The sequence below is a fragment of the Aythya marila genome, assembly GCF_965140915.1.
Source record: "Aythya marila genome assembly, chromosome: 22".
Lineage (NCBI taxonomy): Eukaryota > Metazoa > Chordata > Aves > Anseriformes > Anatidae > Aythya > Aythya marila.
In genome coordinates this window covers 1,040,767-1,058,886 of record NC_139063.1, presented here as the reverse complement: position 1 = coordinate 1,058,886, position 18,120 = coordinate 1,040,767, and the positions used below count along the sequence as shown (strand labels likewise).

The 18,120-nt window shown below is 48.2% G+C and overlaps 1 protein-coding gene across 2 annotated transcripts; it reads right to left on the bottom strand.

Annotated features, from left to right (window-relative positions):
• Positions 1–315: 315 nt before the first annotated feature.
• Positions 316–17,908, bottom strand: KPNA6 (karyopherin subunit alpha 6). Of its 2 annotated transcripts, none has more exons than XM_082777563.1 (14): positions 17,803–17,908; positions 9,907–10,133; positions 9,167–9,262; positions 8,783–8,882; positions 8,386–8,480; positions 7,310–7,441; positions 6,995–7,083; positions 5,882–5,981; positions 4,709–4,872; positions 4,249–4,327; positions 3,767–3,892; positions 3,031–3,158; positions 2,346–2,524; positions 316–1,359 (listed from the first exon to the last, which is right to left on the bottom strand). In XM_082777563.1, exons 1-14 carry the CDS (start codon positions 17,804–17,806, stop codon positions 1,175–1,177), a joined length of 1,704 nt encoding a protein of 567 aa, XP_082633689.1. In that variant the 5' UTR covers positions 17,807–17,908; the 3' UTR covers positions 316–1,174. The 2 variants fall into 2 exon arrangements, with proteins under 2 accessions (XP_082633689.1, XP_082633690.1); XM_082777564.1 differs by having other exon boundaries at positions 10,000–10,133.
• Positions 17,909–18,120: the final 212 nt, after the last annotated feature.

The window sequence follows — 18,120 nt, the reverse complement described above, 5'->3', positions numbered from 1 at the left end:
TCAGCGGCCTCCCCAGGACTACAACTCCCGGCGTGCCCCGCGCCCGCCCCCTCAGCAGCCCTCACAGAGGGCTGGGGCCCGGCCGAGCCTTCAACCCCGCCCCTCCCCCGCCCCCCAAGGCCGTTACCCGCCTCACGGGGCCGCTTTCCCTGCATATTTATATATTTTTATATAAAAATACAGAGATTTGGGTTCTTTCCCTGAAGTAAATGTACATGATGTGACTGGGGTAAAGCCCGAAGTGAGGCGCAGTCAGCACCACACAGCCCTTAAACCACCCCCACCCCACCCCAGGTCGGAAAAAAATAAAGAAAATGCAGAACTCAGAGCGTGTTCTCACAGGAAAAAAAAAAAAAGCTTTCAAGTAACGACGAGGGTGGGTTTCAGCACTTGAACAGTTCTGTGACTCCGATCAGTAGCAATGCAAACAAAGCCTGTGCAGGCAGCACCCCGGCAGCCTGCCCTCAGCTACCAGCGGTCCTGGTGCTTTTCTCCTTGTGAGTGCTACCAGCAGTTCTTCAGGAACATGAAAATCTAGGCTGAGGGAAGTCTCCTTCCCCCAGAAAACTCTTCCCAGGAGGGGGAGAAGGTCATCCCGCTTCTTTGTCCAGTCACAGCATGTCTCAGGGGAACTCAGCTCTGTCAGGACTGTCCACTCAAGGAGGGTCGCAGAAAGGCCAGGGCCAAACTTTGCTCTTGGCAAATTAGAGTCTTTAATAAGAGTAATATGTGCAAAAAATTAAATAGATCAACCCAGGTTTCCAGAATTATTGTTGTCAGAATGCTTACTTTCTATTTGTGTTCTTACCCAACCCAATGCTGAAATCTCAATTAAGTACCCGAGGTAAGAAGTGACATTTGGGAGAGATCACCACAAAGAAAAAACCCCGAGAGGTGCAATCTGTTACCTCAGTGTTCTTCCTCCACCCAGATGCCTGCATTAAAGACACATATGCAGCAGCAAAAAGAAAAAATGTGCAAGATATCCCCTCCTTTCCATGAGGACAAAGCACTGTTTCTAGTTGTTTGAAGGAAGAATTGTTTCCTAACAGGTGGAGTGGGTGTTCAGCCTTCCATTTGCAAGGAGGAATGGGACAATCAGCTGCTCCCAGTTGCTTTCTGGCAAGTTTGTGGTGGTGTTTTTGTTTTTGTTTTTTTTTTCCCCCTGGACACATTATAGCTGGAAACCTTCCATGGGGGCTTCAGCTTGCTGGAAGATGAATTGCTGCTGGTTCTCATCTACCTGGGGAGCTAGGGTGGAGTCATCCTCTACTCCAAAATAGTGCTCAATCAAGTCAAAGGCCTTCTGGTAGATCTCTTGGTTCTCATGGCTCTGCAGGAACTCTATCTTATCCAAGCCTTAGAGAAGAAAAAAGTGAAATGCAATGAAACAAGGAGATCCTGTTGTTCAGTGTCCCGAATCCATCCTCCACCCTTCCCCCTATTTACTACAAGACCCTTGTCTGTGTTAGATTAGCATTTTGTGAGCAGCACTAACAGCTAAAGCTAACTAACAGCTAAAACTATCCCTGTTTCTCCAGAGTTGCTTGTGGATTTAATCTGTATCGGAAAGCATTAATGCCTTTCCAATTGTAGGTTTAGCTGATACAGCTAAAGCAGAGAGCTTTACCGGCTCTCCAGCAGAGAGCTGCGAGCACAAAACCAATCATCAGTGAAATTAATATCACAGTCTGTGAAAAGTTTGGCAGTTGCAGGGGGAAGGAGGTAGGGCCTGTCCCAGTAATCTCCAGCAGAAGGGCAGCAACAGCTTTAGCTGTCCTAATTAAATCCACTGCTGAACAGGAAGCATCCAAGCATTACATATTCAAGAATTTCAAGAATTATTCTTACTGGGACACACGATGTAACAGTCAGTGAGAGGGCAAAAAAGACGCTGGCAGTATACAGGACATTTCAGACCAAAATAGGAACTGTTCCTCAAAGCATTAGGAACAGGACAAGAAACACCAAATTAGGCCTCTCCAGGGAAAAGCTAAGTCTCTCTGGATTTCCATCATACAACTGCAGCAAGAAGAGTCACGGACTTCTTACTTAGCTCAGCTTATTTTGATTAATATTCCCAACAGCACAAGCTACAATTATGCGGTTGGCATTCAGCTCTAAGAAACCCAGATAAGTATGACAGCTTTTGCTTCCTAGTGCTTTGTCTTATGCTGTATCGTAAGACTCTAAAAAAAGACAGCGTGATCTATTATTGGAGCAAATACTGACTAATTTAGAATATAACAAATCCCTTCACTAATTGGAAAAGCAACCAAAAACCACCTAGCATCAGACCTTTCAATAAAATCTATTGTTTTCAAAGACCACCAACCACAACCTACCGTACGCCTCTTCGATCAAGCTACAGTAAGGGTTGATGCCTGTCCCGCTCTGGTTGGCTTCTTGCTCTCCAAGCCTCAGGATGTTCTCCAGGCCATTCAGCGCCACCTGAACAATCTTGGAGTCCATGACAGTCAGCAGGTCACAAAGAGGCTTGATGCAACCCAAGTTTACCAGGTATCTAAAAAGAGCACCAAGAACACACATTCACCTTCCAGGATAGCTAGCATCCCCTTTGCTCCGTTATAAAGAACAGAAGCGAGTCAAACTAAAATATATTGCTTTATTATGTAAGATTTCTATTTTGCAAGCCTAATTTTTAGCTACTTATCTGCATTTGTATACAACCCCTCCCTTTTTTTTTTTTAATATAATAATTTTCTTGAAATGCAGGTACTATTCAAATTAGATCCACGCTGGATTTTAATCAGTCACCAAGTTTGGACATTTAGCCTAGTCTAAGCTATATAAACAGGACGGGAGGGAGTAGTTTGGACTGGCTTATCCTCAATTCAGAATGAAACTACAGTTTCACAGCATGTGACCTGTATAGCTTGGCCTGTGTCTCAGGTACTCTCCATGAGGTTCTCCAAATTAGTCCCTTGTTACTTACTCTTGCAGTTCCCATAAAGACAAAGCTACCATACATTCAGACAGATCTCCCTTAAGAGGAGCCCCAGGGAGTACCTGATCTGTTCAGGAGTTCCTCCTGACGTTGCATTTGTAATTGCCCATGCTGCCTCTTTCCTCGTACGGAATTCTGCTTTCTGCAAGATTTCTATCAGTACCGGGAAAATGTTTGCATCTATGACTGCCTGGGGAGAGAATAGTAAGAAGTGTTTGAATTGACAACATGGTTTCTAAAAAGGCTATTAAAAAACCTGAACAAAATCTCTACTTCCATTTTCCAATTCAGAAAGAACTTTCCAAGCTATTCCCTTCAATGATTCCTTCATTTCATTCTTCAGCCAGATCCTAGTAATGCAAGATACCCAATTCTGTAACCAGCACAGTGATCTTTATTATTACATCAATACTGTAGGAATGCTTTCATCATTTATCTGCCTTTGTACATAGGTCATTGAAAGGATAATTAAAATTCAACAACCTACAAATTTTCAAAGGGGTATTTCTAATTGCATATAGAGAAACTGGGGCTGTCTCTCCCATTATTCCAATGATCCAATCTGTGGGACTCATTTCAGCCCAGTCTTTGTAGGTACAATTAGCTTTTTTTTTTTTTTTTTTAAAAAAAAAGCTTTTGTGTGGCAGATGGCTACGTGCAGAAGTCTGCAAATAACTTCCAAATAAAGGATATGGAAAAAACAGCCTCCAAGTATCAGATATGAAAAAATGCAAGTTCTTCATGCTGAGTTTGGAATCTAGGATTTTTACAGGTGGGCTAAATGACTCGATGCTGTACCTGTATTTGTGCTCTGTTTCCTGCTGTGATGTTAGATATAGTCCAGCAGGCTTCTTTCCTGATTGACTCCTTGGGACTACTTAATAAGTGAAGAAGACACGGCAAGGCTGAACAGTTCAGAATCACCTTTAGAGAAAGAAAGCAGTAGTTAGATCACCAGTATCAGGCAGAAAGTTAAATGCTTTTCATTTTCACAGTGAATATGCTGTATGGGCACTCCCCGACCTTTTAGGGAAGTGGGGAGCAATGGCACTTCTACATTATGTAGTAAAGAAAGGTATCCCACCCCACCTCCCAAAACAGAGTTTTTGAAACTGCACCAAAAATACACTTTCCAGAGTAACAAAAAAAAAAAAAAAAAAACCACACAAGAGAAAAGCAAATGGTGCACCTTGATCCTAGGAAAATTTGCTGCAGACAAATATTATGAAGAGTTGTACTCCTCTTCAGCTGCATCTGTAAAACATTCCTATCCCCCTCACCTGGGTCTGGATGTCGTCTCCTGTCACGATGTTGCCAACCGCTCGCAAAGCTGGGGAGGCCACTTTGTAGTCATTGTGCCTGCAAGGAAGATGGCGCAAGGACAACAAATAGATCACTGCACCCGGATATTTAGGAAATCCTCTCCCCAGTCTCCCATCTGCATTACTTAGTATTCCATTCCCTAGCATACACTCTAAGTATCAGTCCAAACCTGTGTTTAATAAGTTCTTCTTAGTGTACAGCATTAACCAGCACTCCAGCACTAGAAAATGCTCTGCCTCTCTCAGAAAGAGGAGGCCGATAACCTACAGCTCCCACCCCTCTTTTGTAACTGCCCCAGCACAGCTGGTTAAGGCAGTGCCTGGATCCTGCCCCCACAAGGTGGGGAGAGCTCTGATGATTTGGGAGTGAACTGCTGCCCAGTCCCACTGGGCTGGAGCAGTGAGACAAGATACTTACATTAACAGCTCCACCAGTCGCCGACACACGCCTGAGTCAATAACTGCTTGAATTTTCTCATTGGGGCCATCTGATAAATAGGAAAGAGCCCAGCATGCATCTGCCAGCAAGTCAGAGTCACTGTTGAATAATAGTCGGGACAACACTGGCAGGCAGGGAGATACCTACAACAACAGCCACCACCCCGCATTAGTCACAGCCTGTCAAGGACCACCACATTTGCATACCAACACCACACGGCCACGCTGACTGACAAGATAACAATATTGAACGTCCACAGCTTCCTTCCCCAAAGTCAGCAGCTGCCTTGCTGGTTTACGTACCTCGTAATCACGGCTTAAAGTTACCTCAACAGCTTTAATACTAAACTGAAATTACATCCCTTCCTCTCGGACCAAGTATAGACTCCTGAGACGAGTGCTACCATGCACGCGGCAGTTTGGAAGCTCCTTCCATTTCTTATGCAAGAGCACTGCTCCAATTCTTGTTCTCACTAACCCTAAAAAGCTCAGTATTCAGAACACCAACAGTTATACTTCCAAGTGCTTCAAGTATTTGTTTTTATATTTACACTCTATTTAGATTTCACCCCTCACTGCAGGCTTCCCAGCTTTGATAAGGAAGCTTTCATTTTAAAAACACAAAACAAAAACTCACTGATCTAAAACCATTTCAGATTTACCAAACAAAAAAGAACGAGACTGATCTGAACAACCAGCAGAACTTTCTGTTAGTGCCACTGGCATACCAGGGAAGGGCAAGAAGAAAGCTACCACAGCTGAAACATAGCTACAGAGCTCCTGTTTTGTAAAATCTGGATGCCTCAGAATTGAGTTTTCAGTCTAAAACTCAAAGTTGCAGGCTTCCAGCATTCACAAAAAAAGAGTTCAGGGTAGCCCAGAGTACATGCTACTTACACAGAAGTCTGCATTTGCCCCTTACTCAAGGGGCTTAAGCTGATGGGCTGCCAACAGAGCCATGCAGCGAGGTTGGCAGAATATTAAACAGGCACTCAAATATCTGCTGAACACTAAGATCCACCTCAGCAGGAAGAACCTCACCCCGTTCCCTCCCAGAACATCTTACAGAAGTCCAACGGCCAAAAATAATTTAGACAAACATCTTGGCTGGGTGTCTCCCCATCACATCTGCCAACGAGGCATTTACTCTCACCTTATCGAATTCAGGCGGCGGACTCTTCCCTCTGCATAAGTTCGACAAGGCCCAGACAGCATTTCGTGTCATTGTCAACCTGGTAGACTTTGTAAGGAGCCTAGAGAGACAATTACCATGCATTACCCTTGGTGCAGAACGTAAGTTGCTGGAAACCAGCAAGGGAATCAAAAAAAATAAAACACTTGTACGACTGTAAGGAAGTCAAACCACTATTCCACTTGCTGTAGCTCAAGCCATGCCCTTTGTCACTCGAGCCTCTCACTGAGCAAGAAGAGGAGTGAAACAACTACTTCTGGAACAAGCAGCTACTTTCCTAACACTACAGTGACATGGAACAGGCAAGCTCCATGCTGGACAAGTTGCAGAAAGCAGTGTAAGTTAGTCAAATGCAGTTCCAAGATCAAATTCAGCCCAGACACTCGCACCAGAGGTGAGATGGCCTCTCAGTGGCCAGCTGACAAACTGCTGCCTCTACTCTGCAGTGAAGACGGTAAGTCCTGGGGGCTGAGGAAGGCTTCAGTCAGTTATTGCTGAGAGAGGGGACTGACAGGAGGACCAGTATAGCAAACCAGGTCATTTGTGACAAAGCATCAGTTTGCCAAGGACGGGATACAGCAAACAATCGCTTCCAAAGCAGGGAGTGGTGCTGGAGAGCACACTCCTGACAGCCAGATCTTCTGACTGTGGTGGGATGCACCACACCTGAGAGCTCAGAGGCAAGGTGGTGTGCAGAGACCTGCTTCCCTTTCCTCAGTCCTAGAGAAGCCCACTCAGACAAGCACCTGAAATCCACAGCATAAGCACAAGAACAGGCATTTGGAGGGACACAGTGAAACAGCAAGGCCTATGGCTTCAGAGAGGCAAGCACACTGCAACAGCACCCGCTGCAGGTTCAGAGCAGTGTAAAGGTTTGTGAGAAGGCATGTTATCTACCAAGTCCCACTAGTTATCAGATACTTGTCTGAGCTGCCAGTTTATCATCTGGTACCAATGGTTTGATTCCCATCAACACACATTGCTAGGGAATCTGTTCATCCAGCTCAAATATTGCTCTGCTGCAGTGCAGTGGGACTTCACAAAGTGTATTGGCAAGTATTCATGGCTACTCACATTAACAAGGGAGGAAGAATAGCGCAGTTAAGGACATAATCTCTACACACAGAGCTGTCTCCAGCAATGTTCCCCAATGCCCAGACAGCCTGAAAGGAAACAGCAACAGTTTTAGCATTCACGCAGTTTCCAAACAGAGGAAGAAAAGGGTAGTGTGCTAAGAAAGCATTTTCCTGTAACTCCAGGTAACAGACACTTCAGTTTGTGGTCTGCAGCCAGCTCTCAGACTAGTCACTTATTTTAAACATTGCATTTTAATTGTGTGCAACCCACTGTGGTTCTTTCCCTAACCCCAAAGAAAGAAGCGAACCTTACCTGTTCTTGAACATCCTCAAAGTCAGAGTTTAACAGCTCTATAAAGATAGGAACTGCCCCGGCCTCAATTACTATTTTTGTTTGTTGGGAAGTTCCCGACGCAATATTCGTCAGTGCCCACGCTGCTTCAAACTGAAACGAGTAGAAAAGAGAAGTGTGAATAAAATAACCGTGACGTAGCGAGGTATTTGCTATTAAATTTCAGCTACAATTCTTTCATCTTCTCTTAAAACACTTGAGAAAGTATCCCCCAACAAAACACCTCAATACCCGAAGAAAAAGATTTTTCTTGTACAGTAAGAAAAACCCACACCTGCCTCCTCATTGGCTCAGCTGAACGAGTGAAGACATTTACCTACACAACCACTTTCCTGTATGAAAGTGAAGATGCATAGCCCAGAAATACACAGAACAGGAAGCTTTATCTATTCAGTGCGAGCACTTCCAGCCCACCCTCTCATCTGGCTAACACTACAAAGATGCCTCATGATATGTGGCCCCGGGCCAGAGGGAAGATAGAAAATTATGAAGGCAGCCATCAGCTCTGAGATCCAACTCCATGTATGGAAGTATCTTTAACTCCTGCAAGATAACTATAGTTATTACCAAGCTGGAAGGAATCTCAAAAAGCCATCTAGTCCATCCCTCTGCCCCACGGCAGGGTCAGTACTACCTATGTCACTTCTAACAGCCACTTAGCCTGTTCTTGAAAGCCTCAAATAATGGAGGTTTTTCCCTACACAATTGCTCCCTACACATTTCCTCTGTGGCTCCTCTAGCTTCCAGCAGCAACATCAGACATAGGAATGACAAATTCCCCTCTGCTACAATTGAAATACAGTTTTTCATTATTTTTGCCAGCGTTCTTCCAAGAACTGAATTTATAGCAATCTATAACTTTTCTGTTGCTCCTTTCCAAGCATTAAAACTATCTTTATCTTCTCCCATATATCATACACCCTGCATCTTTTGGGTTCAAAACCACTTTTCTCTAATAGCACCAGCGGGTTCATGCTGCTCAGCTGCAAAGATTTAACAGCTACACGCCGTGAAGAACTCCTAACAGGCTGCTTTACCTGTAGCGTGCAATTTTCACTTCTTTTCAGGAATTCAACAAATCTGTCCACCACTCCTTGAGTGTTTATCACTTCATCTATTGGAGGATTTGGCTCTGAAATAGTAATGCAGTGTCAAAATAGCGTATAGGTCTAATACAAGGGAACAATGAGCATGAACTACTGTTGTCCTGAATGGTTCCAAGCTGTACTGAACTTGGCAGGACAACTCCTCAGAATCACTTTCAGTAAAACACATTCAATTGTAAATAGCTAGCGAATTTACTAGGTTATCAAGTTTCTAGATTATAGCATTCCCCAAACTCAAAGCTGGGGATTTGTACAACACTTCAAGTGCACAAATACTTCTGAAATAAAGCTTATGTCGGACCCTAGGGCAGGGATGAGGGACTTTTACCTTTGGAAAGTAGCTTCCTGAATTTCTGTGTGGTTGCTAGCTGTAGGTCAGGGTCATCTGAAAAAAGCATCTCTACCATCTCTCTTGTGATCACTCCCTCCTGAAAGGAGACAGAACAACAGTTCCATGTCACATGAAGCTTATTTAAGGTATCTCAATCAAGGCAGCCTACCACAATTCTGTGCTAGCTGTTAATCCAAAGATGTGCTGTCTGAGATTACAGCACACTACCTGCTTCCTGGCAGACTTCTCCAGTTTGTTGTAGTAGTACTAGGAACATTCCCCAAACCAGGGAAAAACAAACAGGTTGCAGTTTATCAGTTTTAAATCTATCAGCATTAAATCTATCTGAAGGCATGATTGCAGCAAGGAGAGGCACCTTACCCCACATGTTGTGGAACTAACATAGGAATCCACGAGGAGGCTATCAAACATGGAGGCATCTTCATTGATCAGTTCCACGTTTCTTCTTTTAAAGAGCTGACAGGGAACAAAACACGGGAGTCATTATTAGAAAGCAATGATTAACAGTCTTCACAAGTAGACATTCTTGTTCCTCAAACAAGATACCGCCAGCTATAGACGAAGCGTAACCTGAATAGAAAAGTAGTCATTAATAACAGCTCTGCACACTGAACACTAGCTTGGCATACAAGCCCTGATAATAAAACACGCTAAGGCTTGCTCTCAGATATGCAAATGCCCAAGTCACTGAAGCACTGGTATAGGCAAGTGCAGAATTTGGCCTAACAAGTTAGGGAAAACAGGGAGAAGGCAGCTTGTAGACGATGCAATCATTTAGTCTGAGCCACACGGATCACCCGAGAATCACCTTTCACTTTCTCAGACTCCCAGCAAAACAAAACAAAAAAAAACCACACAGCTCAGAGTGAAGAAATGCATGCAGCCCATACTTTCACTTACTCTCCCTGCTTCTGGTTGAAGCAACTCCATTCACTAATTAATTAAAAAGTTAAAAACAAGGATCTGTGAACAAAAACCTTCAGTACCGTAAAGACAAAGTGCTTGGAGAGCCCTTGGTGTGAGCGACACTCTGTGCTAGGTACAATGGAAAAGCAAAGGAATGTCTCAGAACAGGAAAAATAAGAGGACTGCCAACAAACCTTAATGCACAGATCCTTGAAGATTCCCGTTTGGCAGCAGCACAATCTTGGTTGTGTTAAGGCTGTACACAAGCTAGTCAAGATGAGAGTTACCTGTTGCTCTCGTTTCTGTTTGCGCAGTTGAATTCCTTCCTCTTCTCTTCTCCGACGCATTTCCTCAGGATTTAGGGCTTTGTTCTTGTAACTCTTCATTCGATAGTTATCCTTGCCAGGACTCGCCATGGTTTCTGTGAAAAGGAAAAGGCCTCAGATTTCTGGTCACTCTCTGTTCCTTTACCAGCGTGTCATTTTCAACGAGAACGTCGGTGCACATAAAAAAGCAAAGAACAGCCAGATTAAATGGACTTTTAATGTAAAAAGCAAGAGCTGGTCTCTTACACGCTGAAGTAAAAGCTTCAGGCTGGAATATGACCCTGACACTAGTTCAGGTGATGTGTTGTTGAGGCAAGACTGTTATTAAGTTTGCAGGAAGCAGAGCAGATTTGCTGCTCTGAAAGGAACCTGGATCCAACGCCACAACACTGAAGCAGGTCACCCATATGAAAAGCTTCTCCTCAGAGAGCTTCACCGTCCAGGAGGTGTGTAACTAAGTTCTAGCTTGGTGTTAGATCTTATTTCCCTTGTACCATCAGCGAATAACCCACACCTCGACATCCCTTTCCCACAGACATCTGTGGAAGGCCGTTCCGATTGCCAGTGGGTGACTGCACCAACTTCAGCATTTCGGAGCAGCCCGTGGAAGCACCAAACCACACCTGCATGGCAAAAACCCAACAGAGCTCGCAATAAACTGCAGCCTTGATTTTACAACTTCACTAAAAACACTGCCAAGAGACAAGCTGCACATATCACAGGCCACGTTTGCCCTGCCAGCTTACTGCGAGGGCTCAGTACCTGACCTACTTATTTTGCTGCCTCATATCTGACTAACGCAGTCCTTCAAACCTGATTACTCGTCTATTTGCCTCCTAGTCAGGGAAGTGACACTCCACTGTTTGGCAGAGTAAAACCACCAGGGCCAAGCAGCAGCCTGAGCACAGGAGGATAGCAATTCCTCAGCTGCACCCAGCCATAACCCCCTGCTTCGACCACATCCACTCCTTTTTTCATTTTCCCAAACGCTCCCTTTCTCCCATTTATGAGACAGATCCCTTGGATTCTCTTCTGTGCCCTTCCCAGAGCAGGAAGGAAGCAGTGATAATGCAGAGCAGCAAACTGCCCGTTAGCCCTGAGACCAGGAGACAATTCCCTGGCAGTCTGCAGGACACCAGTATCTGTGTTTTGTCACCTGCCCCGAGCAGCTGGAAGAAGCACCCTGTGAAAGTCAGCAGCTACCTCCTCGGACCTCCTCCTTCAACCCTTAAGCACTCCTCAGGCACGCTGCTTACAGAGAGTCCACGTCTGACTTATCAGCTGCCTCCAGCCACCCTGGAAGCCCTCCAAGATCAGCTGGAGAAGTTTCAGACCTTGCTGCCCTCCTGCTAGCAGGGCCCACAGCCGAGCCAAAGACAGGTACAGTGTACAGCTGTCCAACAGCTCGCTGCTGTGGAAAGAGGAAACAACCAGAAGAATTCATGTTAACATGAGGAAACAAAATACTTTCAGTTATAGGATTTCAAGACAATACCTGCAGACACTAAACATTAGGAGAGCCACGCTCCTTTTCATGGAATCTGCTTTCTGAGGGGGCATTCCCTTCCCTGGCCAAATCAGCAAGGACATTCTTGTGAATGGCAACAGATAAAGCAAAAACACCACCAAAAAAAAAAAAAAAAATCAAGTTCCTCTGGTCACTTGCACTGCAACAACCACACATGCCCCTGGCAAACAGTCCTGACCCCGTTCTGAAGCTCAGCTGACCCCAGAGACATCCTGAGGCTTGAGGAGGTGTAGGCACAGCAGGCTGCAAGCTTATTGGCATCTCTGAGGCTGAAAAGAAGCCACCAGCTCTTCATCAGTAAGCAGCAGTATTCCAGTGCTGTTAGAAAGCCTTGCAGTAAGTTGTTTAGGACACAGTAGCTCTATGAAAAAGGGACTGCATCGTACATGAGCACCACCAAGGAAAACACACAGAGCCTCCAAAGAGAGTGGAGGGCTGAAACAAGTCAAAGCAGGGCTCCTTTTTCCCTGAGCTCACCTCTCACAAGGCAGAGGTTCAGAGGAATAACTGGCATGTTTGTAAAGGCATCTGACACACCTACCGCGTCCTCAAGGACCACTGACACGGCAAGGAAGCAGCCTGAAGCTCTCAGAAGCCAGGCCCCTGCTCCCCCTTGGCCATCCCCCTTCCCAGCAGGGCTGTACGCCAGGGTGGAGGGGAGAATCTTTGTTATTTTTGACCGAGTAGCAGCTACTTCAGGAGACAGAAGACAAAACGTACAGGGGGTTGTTTATAGCTGATCTTCCAGGAGCAAGGCGTCATCTACACGCAGATTTTAATTCAGGAATTAAATGTCACCACTGCCAATGGTTCAGCTGGTGAAGCATCCCTGTGACTGCCCCAGCTCTAAGGGCTGATACAGGCACATAAAGGAGTAACAGCTTAATTCAGAAAGATTACACCAGAATCCCTAGCAGACAAATTGGCTACCTCCCTTCGGAAGGCAAAGTCCCCAATTAAAAGGTAATTTTTAAGGAAGGGAGGACAAAAAAGTGGTTAAGTGGCTTAGCATTATGCCCGGGATTACCAGCCAGTTGGTCACACAAACAGCTGAGTGGCACATGACAGTCGAGCTGCCCGGGGACTTGCACAACCCCGCTCCCAGGCACACCCTGGCAGCCTGGAGCTGGGTGGCAGCGCAGAGAAGGAACCCGGCCAGGCACCAAGGTCTCACACTCAGCGTGTGCTATGCCCCGCAGCGTGAGGCTGCTGATTTCAGGAGCTCTGAGCACCACCGTGACACTGCAGGGACCCCCACGGCTGGACACCCACACACCTCCGTGCAACCATCACTGGTTTCCTACTTCATTTTGCGCACACACCTCCTCAGGTCCTTTCCGTTGACTGTTTCCAGTCCATCCTGTCCCAATCCTTTGGCCTTGGAATGCCAATCTGTGATGTTACCTCCCATCTCTATGGCAGCAACATCACTGGTGCAAGATTCTAACTCCAGGGTGAGCTCAGCTGACGCTGTCAGCACCAGGCTGCAGCAAACACGTGGAACAGAACTGACAGCAGGAGGCCCAGCACATCCAAATTCTCTGCACAAAACATCTGGCTCATCCAGTATATCTGCAAGCCAGGCTTCAGCAGCGTTAACTATTAACTGAAATCCTACCCACACTAAGCCAGGCTGGAGGGGCAGTCTGATTCTCTGATCAGGAGAAGCACTCATCCACAATCATCTGCGAGTGATGCGCAGGCAATGCTCAAGCCACACATTTGCACTTTGCAACTGAACATCAGTTGTTGCTCTGAGAAGTTTCTGCTTTTATAGAAAAGCTCTTGGCTAAGCAGCACTGGAAACCTACCTAGGGCACGTTTCTTTCAGCTGCTGGAAGTTTCAGCAGCCACCCAAACCCCCACAGAGCGCTAGGACAGCGCCTTGCACTGCGTCTCTGCTAGGACAGCTTTCTCCTCTGACAAGCAGCTAGGCCCTGCCTTGCATCAAGATAGCATCAACTCACACCCTGGAATTACAGAATCATTCTGATGTTGTTCCAGGCACAAGTCCTGGGCTCTGGGCTTCCCTGCAGTGCCCCACGGAAGCTTCCTCCTGCACAGCAGCACTCAGCCCACAGCCTGGCAGCAGCTGCCCCAAGGACCCTGTTTCCTGCATGGCAGCTGTGATGTAAATGTAAATGTAAATCAAAGACAGGCTTGATCAAGTTAATTCACTCTGGGACTGCTTTCAGGTGGTCCACGAGCTGAGAATTCTCTTGCAGGAGCTACAAGAACAAACCTGGGGGTGAAGGTTAATGGAACAATACCTGCTCAGTTCCCTGTGTAAAGGAAACTCCTTGGGGAGGCCGCAGAAGTTTGGCTCCTGCTGTTGGTTTTGCTGGCAATGGTCGGCTTCAGTGAGGAGAAATCCTCCTGTGGTCATGTAAGCCAAAAAACAAACAGAACACCACACTCTTCCTTACCCTATATTGAACAATGAGAAAGTTTTCACCAGGTCAATGAAAAAGCCGGGTGAAAGGTGGGCTCTGAAGGCTCACCAGAGCCCTCGGGTCCCGTAACCACCCATAGAGAAGCCAACAAAGCCACAGCACTCGGCCAGAAAGGTGACTCCAGGGTCACTGCTACCACGCCAGGACTGTAACGGCTTCTCAAGACCACTGAATCACCACCCAGCCTTGCTTCCTTCCAGCTGACGCTCTCCCCACTGCTCTGCCTTACAGAACACAACTGCTTCCAACAGTTCGGCTGCTGCTGAAAGCCTCCGAGCTGAGTCACTGCAGGGGCTCGCACGTCTAAATCAGGACTTGTGCTGCTGAGTCAGCCTGGAGGGACAGAACAGAACAGTTACACTCACAGATCTCACCAGGCGCTTTTGAGCCAAAACTCCCTTCCACGAAGGCAATCTTTGTAAGGAGTCTACTACAGTCCTGGTGCTGGCCACAGGACACGTACCTAGGACACCTGGCCAGCAAGGAGGGCTGACAGCCACGTGTGTGGAGTTCAGTACAGCAGCAGAGTTACACAACGGCAATGAACAGCATGAACTTGGTCAGTTACAAGGAAAGAAAAAGCCCTAAGCTCCACAAATAAGAGCAAAACACAATCAATTGACTAAAAAGATGCATCTGACAACCTTGCTGCTTACATCCCTCAGGTCTCTCCAGTCCAAAAGCTCACCTGAGGAACCTCCTGCCACCTGCCTCCCTGCAGGCCCTGACCCACAAAGATCAGCACAACGGCACCAAACAAAACAGCATTACAGATTTCTGAAGTGTCTCTAAACCTGAGCCCTGTCTCCACACAGCCAAGCATTAACCACCATTTCTCTGTAAGCGTGGCTCTGAAGACCACAGCTGATGTCTTGCAGCTGTAACACGAATAACAGCCAAGCTTTGCTTGAAGTTTGTAAAACCCATCTAAATTTACTTGATGATTAGCAGTGCTTGCGTGAATTGTCTGTTTCTTCTGTCCTATTTGTGAAAGCTCCTGAAGTTTGAGAAGTAACAGAAAGAAAAGTTCTTCTGAACCTCAGACACGTAATGCGTTACCCACCACCACAGGCACGTCTTCAGTCAATTCTTAAAGGGATGTTTAAAGCAGCTGCTTTACGACATGGCATAAAGGTTCTTCGTGACAGCAGCTACAGACACAGACCTAGCTTCAGAGGAGCGTGTCCAGGACAACTTAATGGTTTAGTTGGGAATGGAGAAAGCCAAGCCTAAATAATCAGTGCTTCCTGCACACAAACTAAGTGAAGTTGGTTATGCTGAATGTACACAAACAGTTGATTAACGTGCACTGCATGCAGAGGCAGCTCCGAGCTGCTGGCAGACAGGAGCCCAGGACTGGTTCCTACGCTGAGCCTCTCATTTTATACTGAACCTGTCATTTTGATGGTTTTATAGTGAAAAGTGAATTGGGAATAAAATCGCTTCATTGCTCAGAAGGTGACGGAGGGAAAAGGAAACCAAACAACTACAGGAGGAGTCCTGCCAAGCAAGCAGCAACTCGAGGCTTTTCCTCCACAGCCCTGCAGTGACCCAGCCGCTGCTAACCCTGGAGGAGAGGCCAAGTGCTGCGCTCTGCCGCTCGCTTGCTCGTTTCGTTCTGCTTTCAAGTCCTCCTGCAGGTTCTCCAAGTGCCTGCTCCAAGCGAGCAGAGGCAGTAGTCTTGCAGAGAGGTCTCAGACACCAAGCTGCTGCCATCTGGGGCCGGGTGCTTGTCGTGGAGTACACGGTGTGCTCTCAGAGCGCTTATCCCCGCAGTTATTTGGCTGTCTGGTGCAGCAGTCGCCGTTGGCTCATTCCCGTCGGTTTTCGCTGCGAGAGCCAGGGCCGTGATATCACTGCAGGAATGTGCAACAGCCTCGCTGCTGCCTGCCGAGGGGGAGGGGAGCACAAAAATGCTCTTCAGAGGAATTAAGAGCCCTGCAGCACGCTTCTCTTTCGCCGTGGTCAGCCCGAGACGAGGCCTCCCGCTGGCTGCCCGTGCCCGACGTCAGGAGAACTCACTGTCCTTGAGTCTGTTTCTCTGAACACAAACTTCAACTCTACTTCCTCCTGACCTTTTCACCCCGAAAGCCTGGGGTTTGGCGCCTATAAATCCCCTTCAACCTGATTTACATGCCCCAAGACCTTCAGACTTCCTTAAGAGCGTATTGATGATCTGAGAAGCGTAACTCCCTCTCACCTGAGGTCAGGGAGTCCTCCGTAACAGTTTCTGAACCAAGGATCAGCTCAAACTTGACCCAAAAGAGAGACGGGAGCCCTAGCGCAGCCTGAAATAAAGTTGCAGAGAGCTACAGAATTCCAAAAAGCTCATCCCTCCCAGCACGTGCTTTTCTACAGAAACAAGCAGCATTGTGCTTTGATAAGCATGTTTATCTGCGCTTCAGAAGTACAATAGCTGAAAAGTGAAAGGCTGGAGGAATTAGGACTTCCCCTATTACACCCACCACTTTGATGAGCAGGCTCCCCTTTACAAAGTTCATGTTTGCTCTCCCGAACTCAAGCAAACAAAGCAAAACAGCCAAGTAACTAGTTCAATTCATCAGCCACGAGAGCTCTGTTGAGAGCCTGACGTTCCTGCTGCATGGGCTGAGCAGCACAGCAAAGACACCCGGACATTTGTAACCTGCACAGCCAACGATGAAAGGACTGAGGGGCATTTCTAGGATTTTGGGCACTTCTAGGAGGCGAGACCAACGCTCCACAGCTCCCTACAAACCACAGCACCCCCGACCCACACCATGCAAAGCACAGCAGCATTCTGCCACAATTTAGACCTGTTAACCCAGAGCACTGAAAAAGCAGCCTTTGCTTATTTTAAAAGTTACTTTTAAAAGGTTTAAGTGGGAAGCACCGAATGGCTGCTGTCAGAAACGCGGCTGCTTCAAGTTCCAACGAGGAACCGCCGAGGCAGAGGGGGGAAGGACGGGAAAGCTCCTTCGAACACCCTCAGCCACAGAAAGCGCTCGCAGTTTCCAGACGTGCTCCAACAGGCCCGAGGACGTTTTTCTGCTCGAAGCTGCCGGCCGAGGTTTCTCACCAGGCTGCGTTGCGTTCCAGAAGCTGCTCTGGACGGGAGCTGCTGCAGCCGGGGCAGCCACGGCCTCACAGGAGGCGGCTGAGGAGCTGCTGACCCCTCGGGCAGGCCGCATCCCTCCACAAGGGGCATTTTTAAGGCTTCTGAGGACAAGCCTGCTTAAAAGCTGCTGCAGTTAAAAACTGAAAGACCTTAATTTTTACCTCAGAGACGAAGCTGGCGGGGAATGCTCCTGCTGCTGGCCTCGCTCCCTGCTCCCCTCAACCCCCCAAAGCCCCCTCACCCCCTCAGGGAAGCGCCACAGCCCCGAGCGGGGAGCCCCAGATGACGGCCAGGATGACAGAAACCCCCTGGCACCGCCGGACCCGCCGAGGGGCAGCGCTCGGCGGTTAATTACGGTTAATTACCCGCCCCTAACGACAGCGCTGCGCCTCTGACAGGGCGCGGGGCCGGCCCCGGGGGGGGGCTCACGGCGCTGCCGGGACCCTCGCTGACAGGAGCGGCCGCTTGTGGCTGGGGTTTTGGGCCGGTTTAGAGGAGAATTGGGAAACCCGGGGGGGGTTGGCGTGAGGTGAGGCACCGGCTCCCCCCGCCCGGGAAAAGGCCCTACCGGGGCCGCGCTGCTCGAGCCCTGCCCGCAGCCCCCGGCTCGCTGAGGGGCACGGGGCCGAGCCGCAGCCCCCCGCCCGGTCCCGTCCCCGGTGTCCCCGGTCCCGTCCCGCCCTCACCCATCGCGGCTCCTGAGGCGGCGGCTCCCGGCGGCGGCCACAATATGGCGGGAGGGCGGCGGGGGGCGGGCGGCGAGCGGCCAACGGCGGCCGAGAGGAGCCAAACGGCCCCGAGCCGCGCGGGCCCGCCCCGGGGCGGGACGGGACGGGCGGACTCGGCCCCGCCTCTAACGGCCGCCCCTCAGGCAGTTATGGCACCTCACGGTGGGGGCGTCACGGCCCCTCAGCCCCGTCACCTCAGTTATGGCGCCTCACGTTCTGTGCCCGCACGGCCCCTCAGCCCCATCCCCTCAGGTCCCCTCACAACACGTCCCGTCG

Coding starts and splice junctions, on each gene's coding strand:
- KPNA6 (XM_082777563.1), bottom strand. Junction 8,883..9,166: donor TTAGTTCCACAACATGTGGG/GTAAGGTGCCTC, acceptor GTCTCCTTTCAG/GAGGGAGTGATCACAAGAGA. Junction 3,893..4,248: donor GAGACGACATCCAGACCCAG/GTGAGGGGGATA, acceptor CTTTCTCTAAAG/GTGATTCTGAACTGTTCAGC.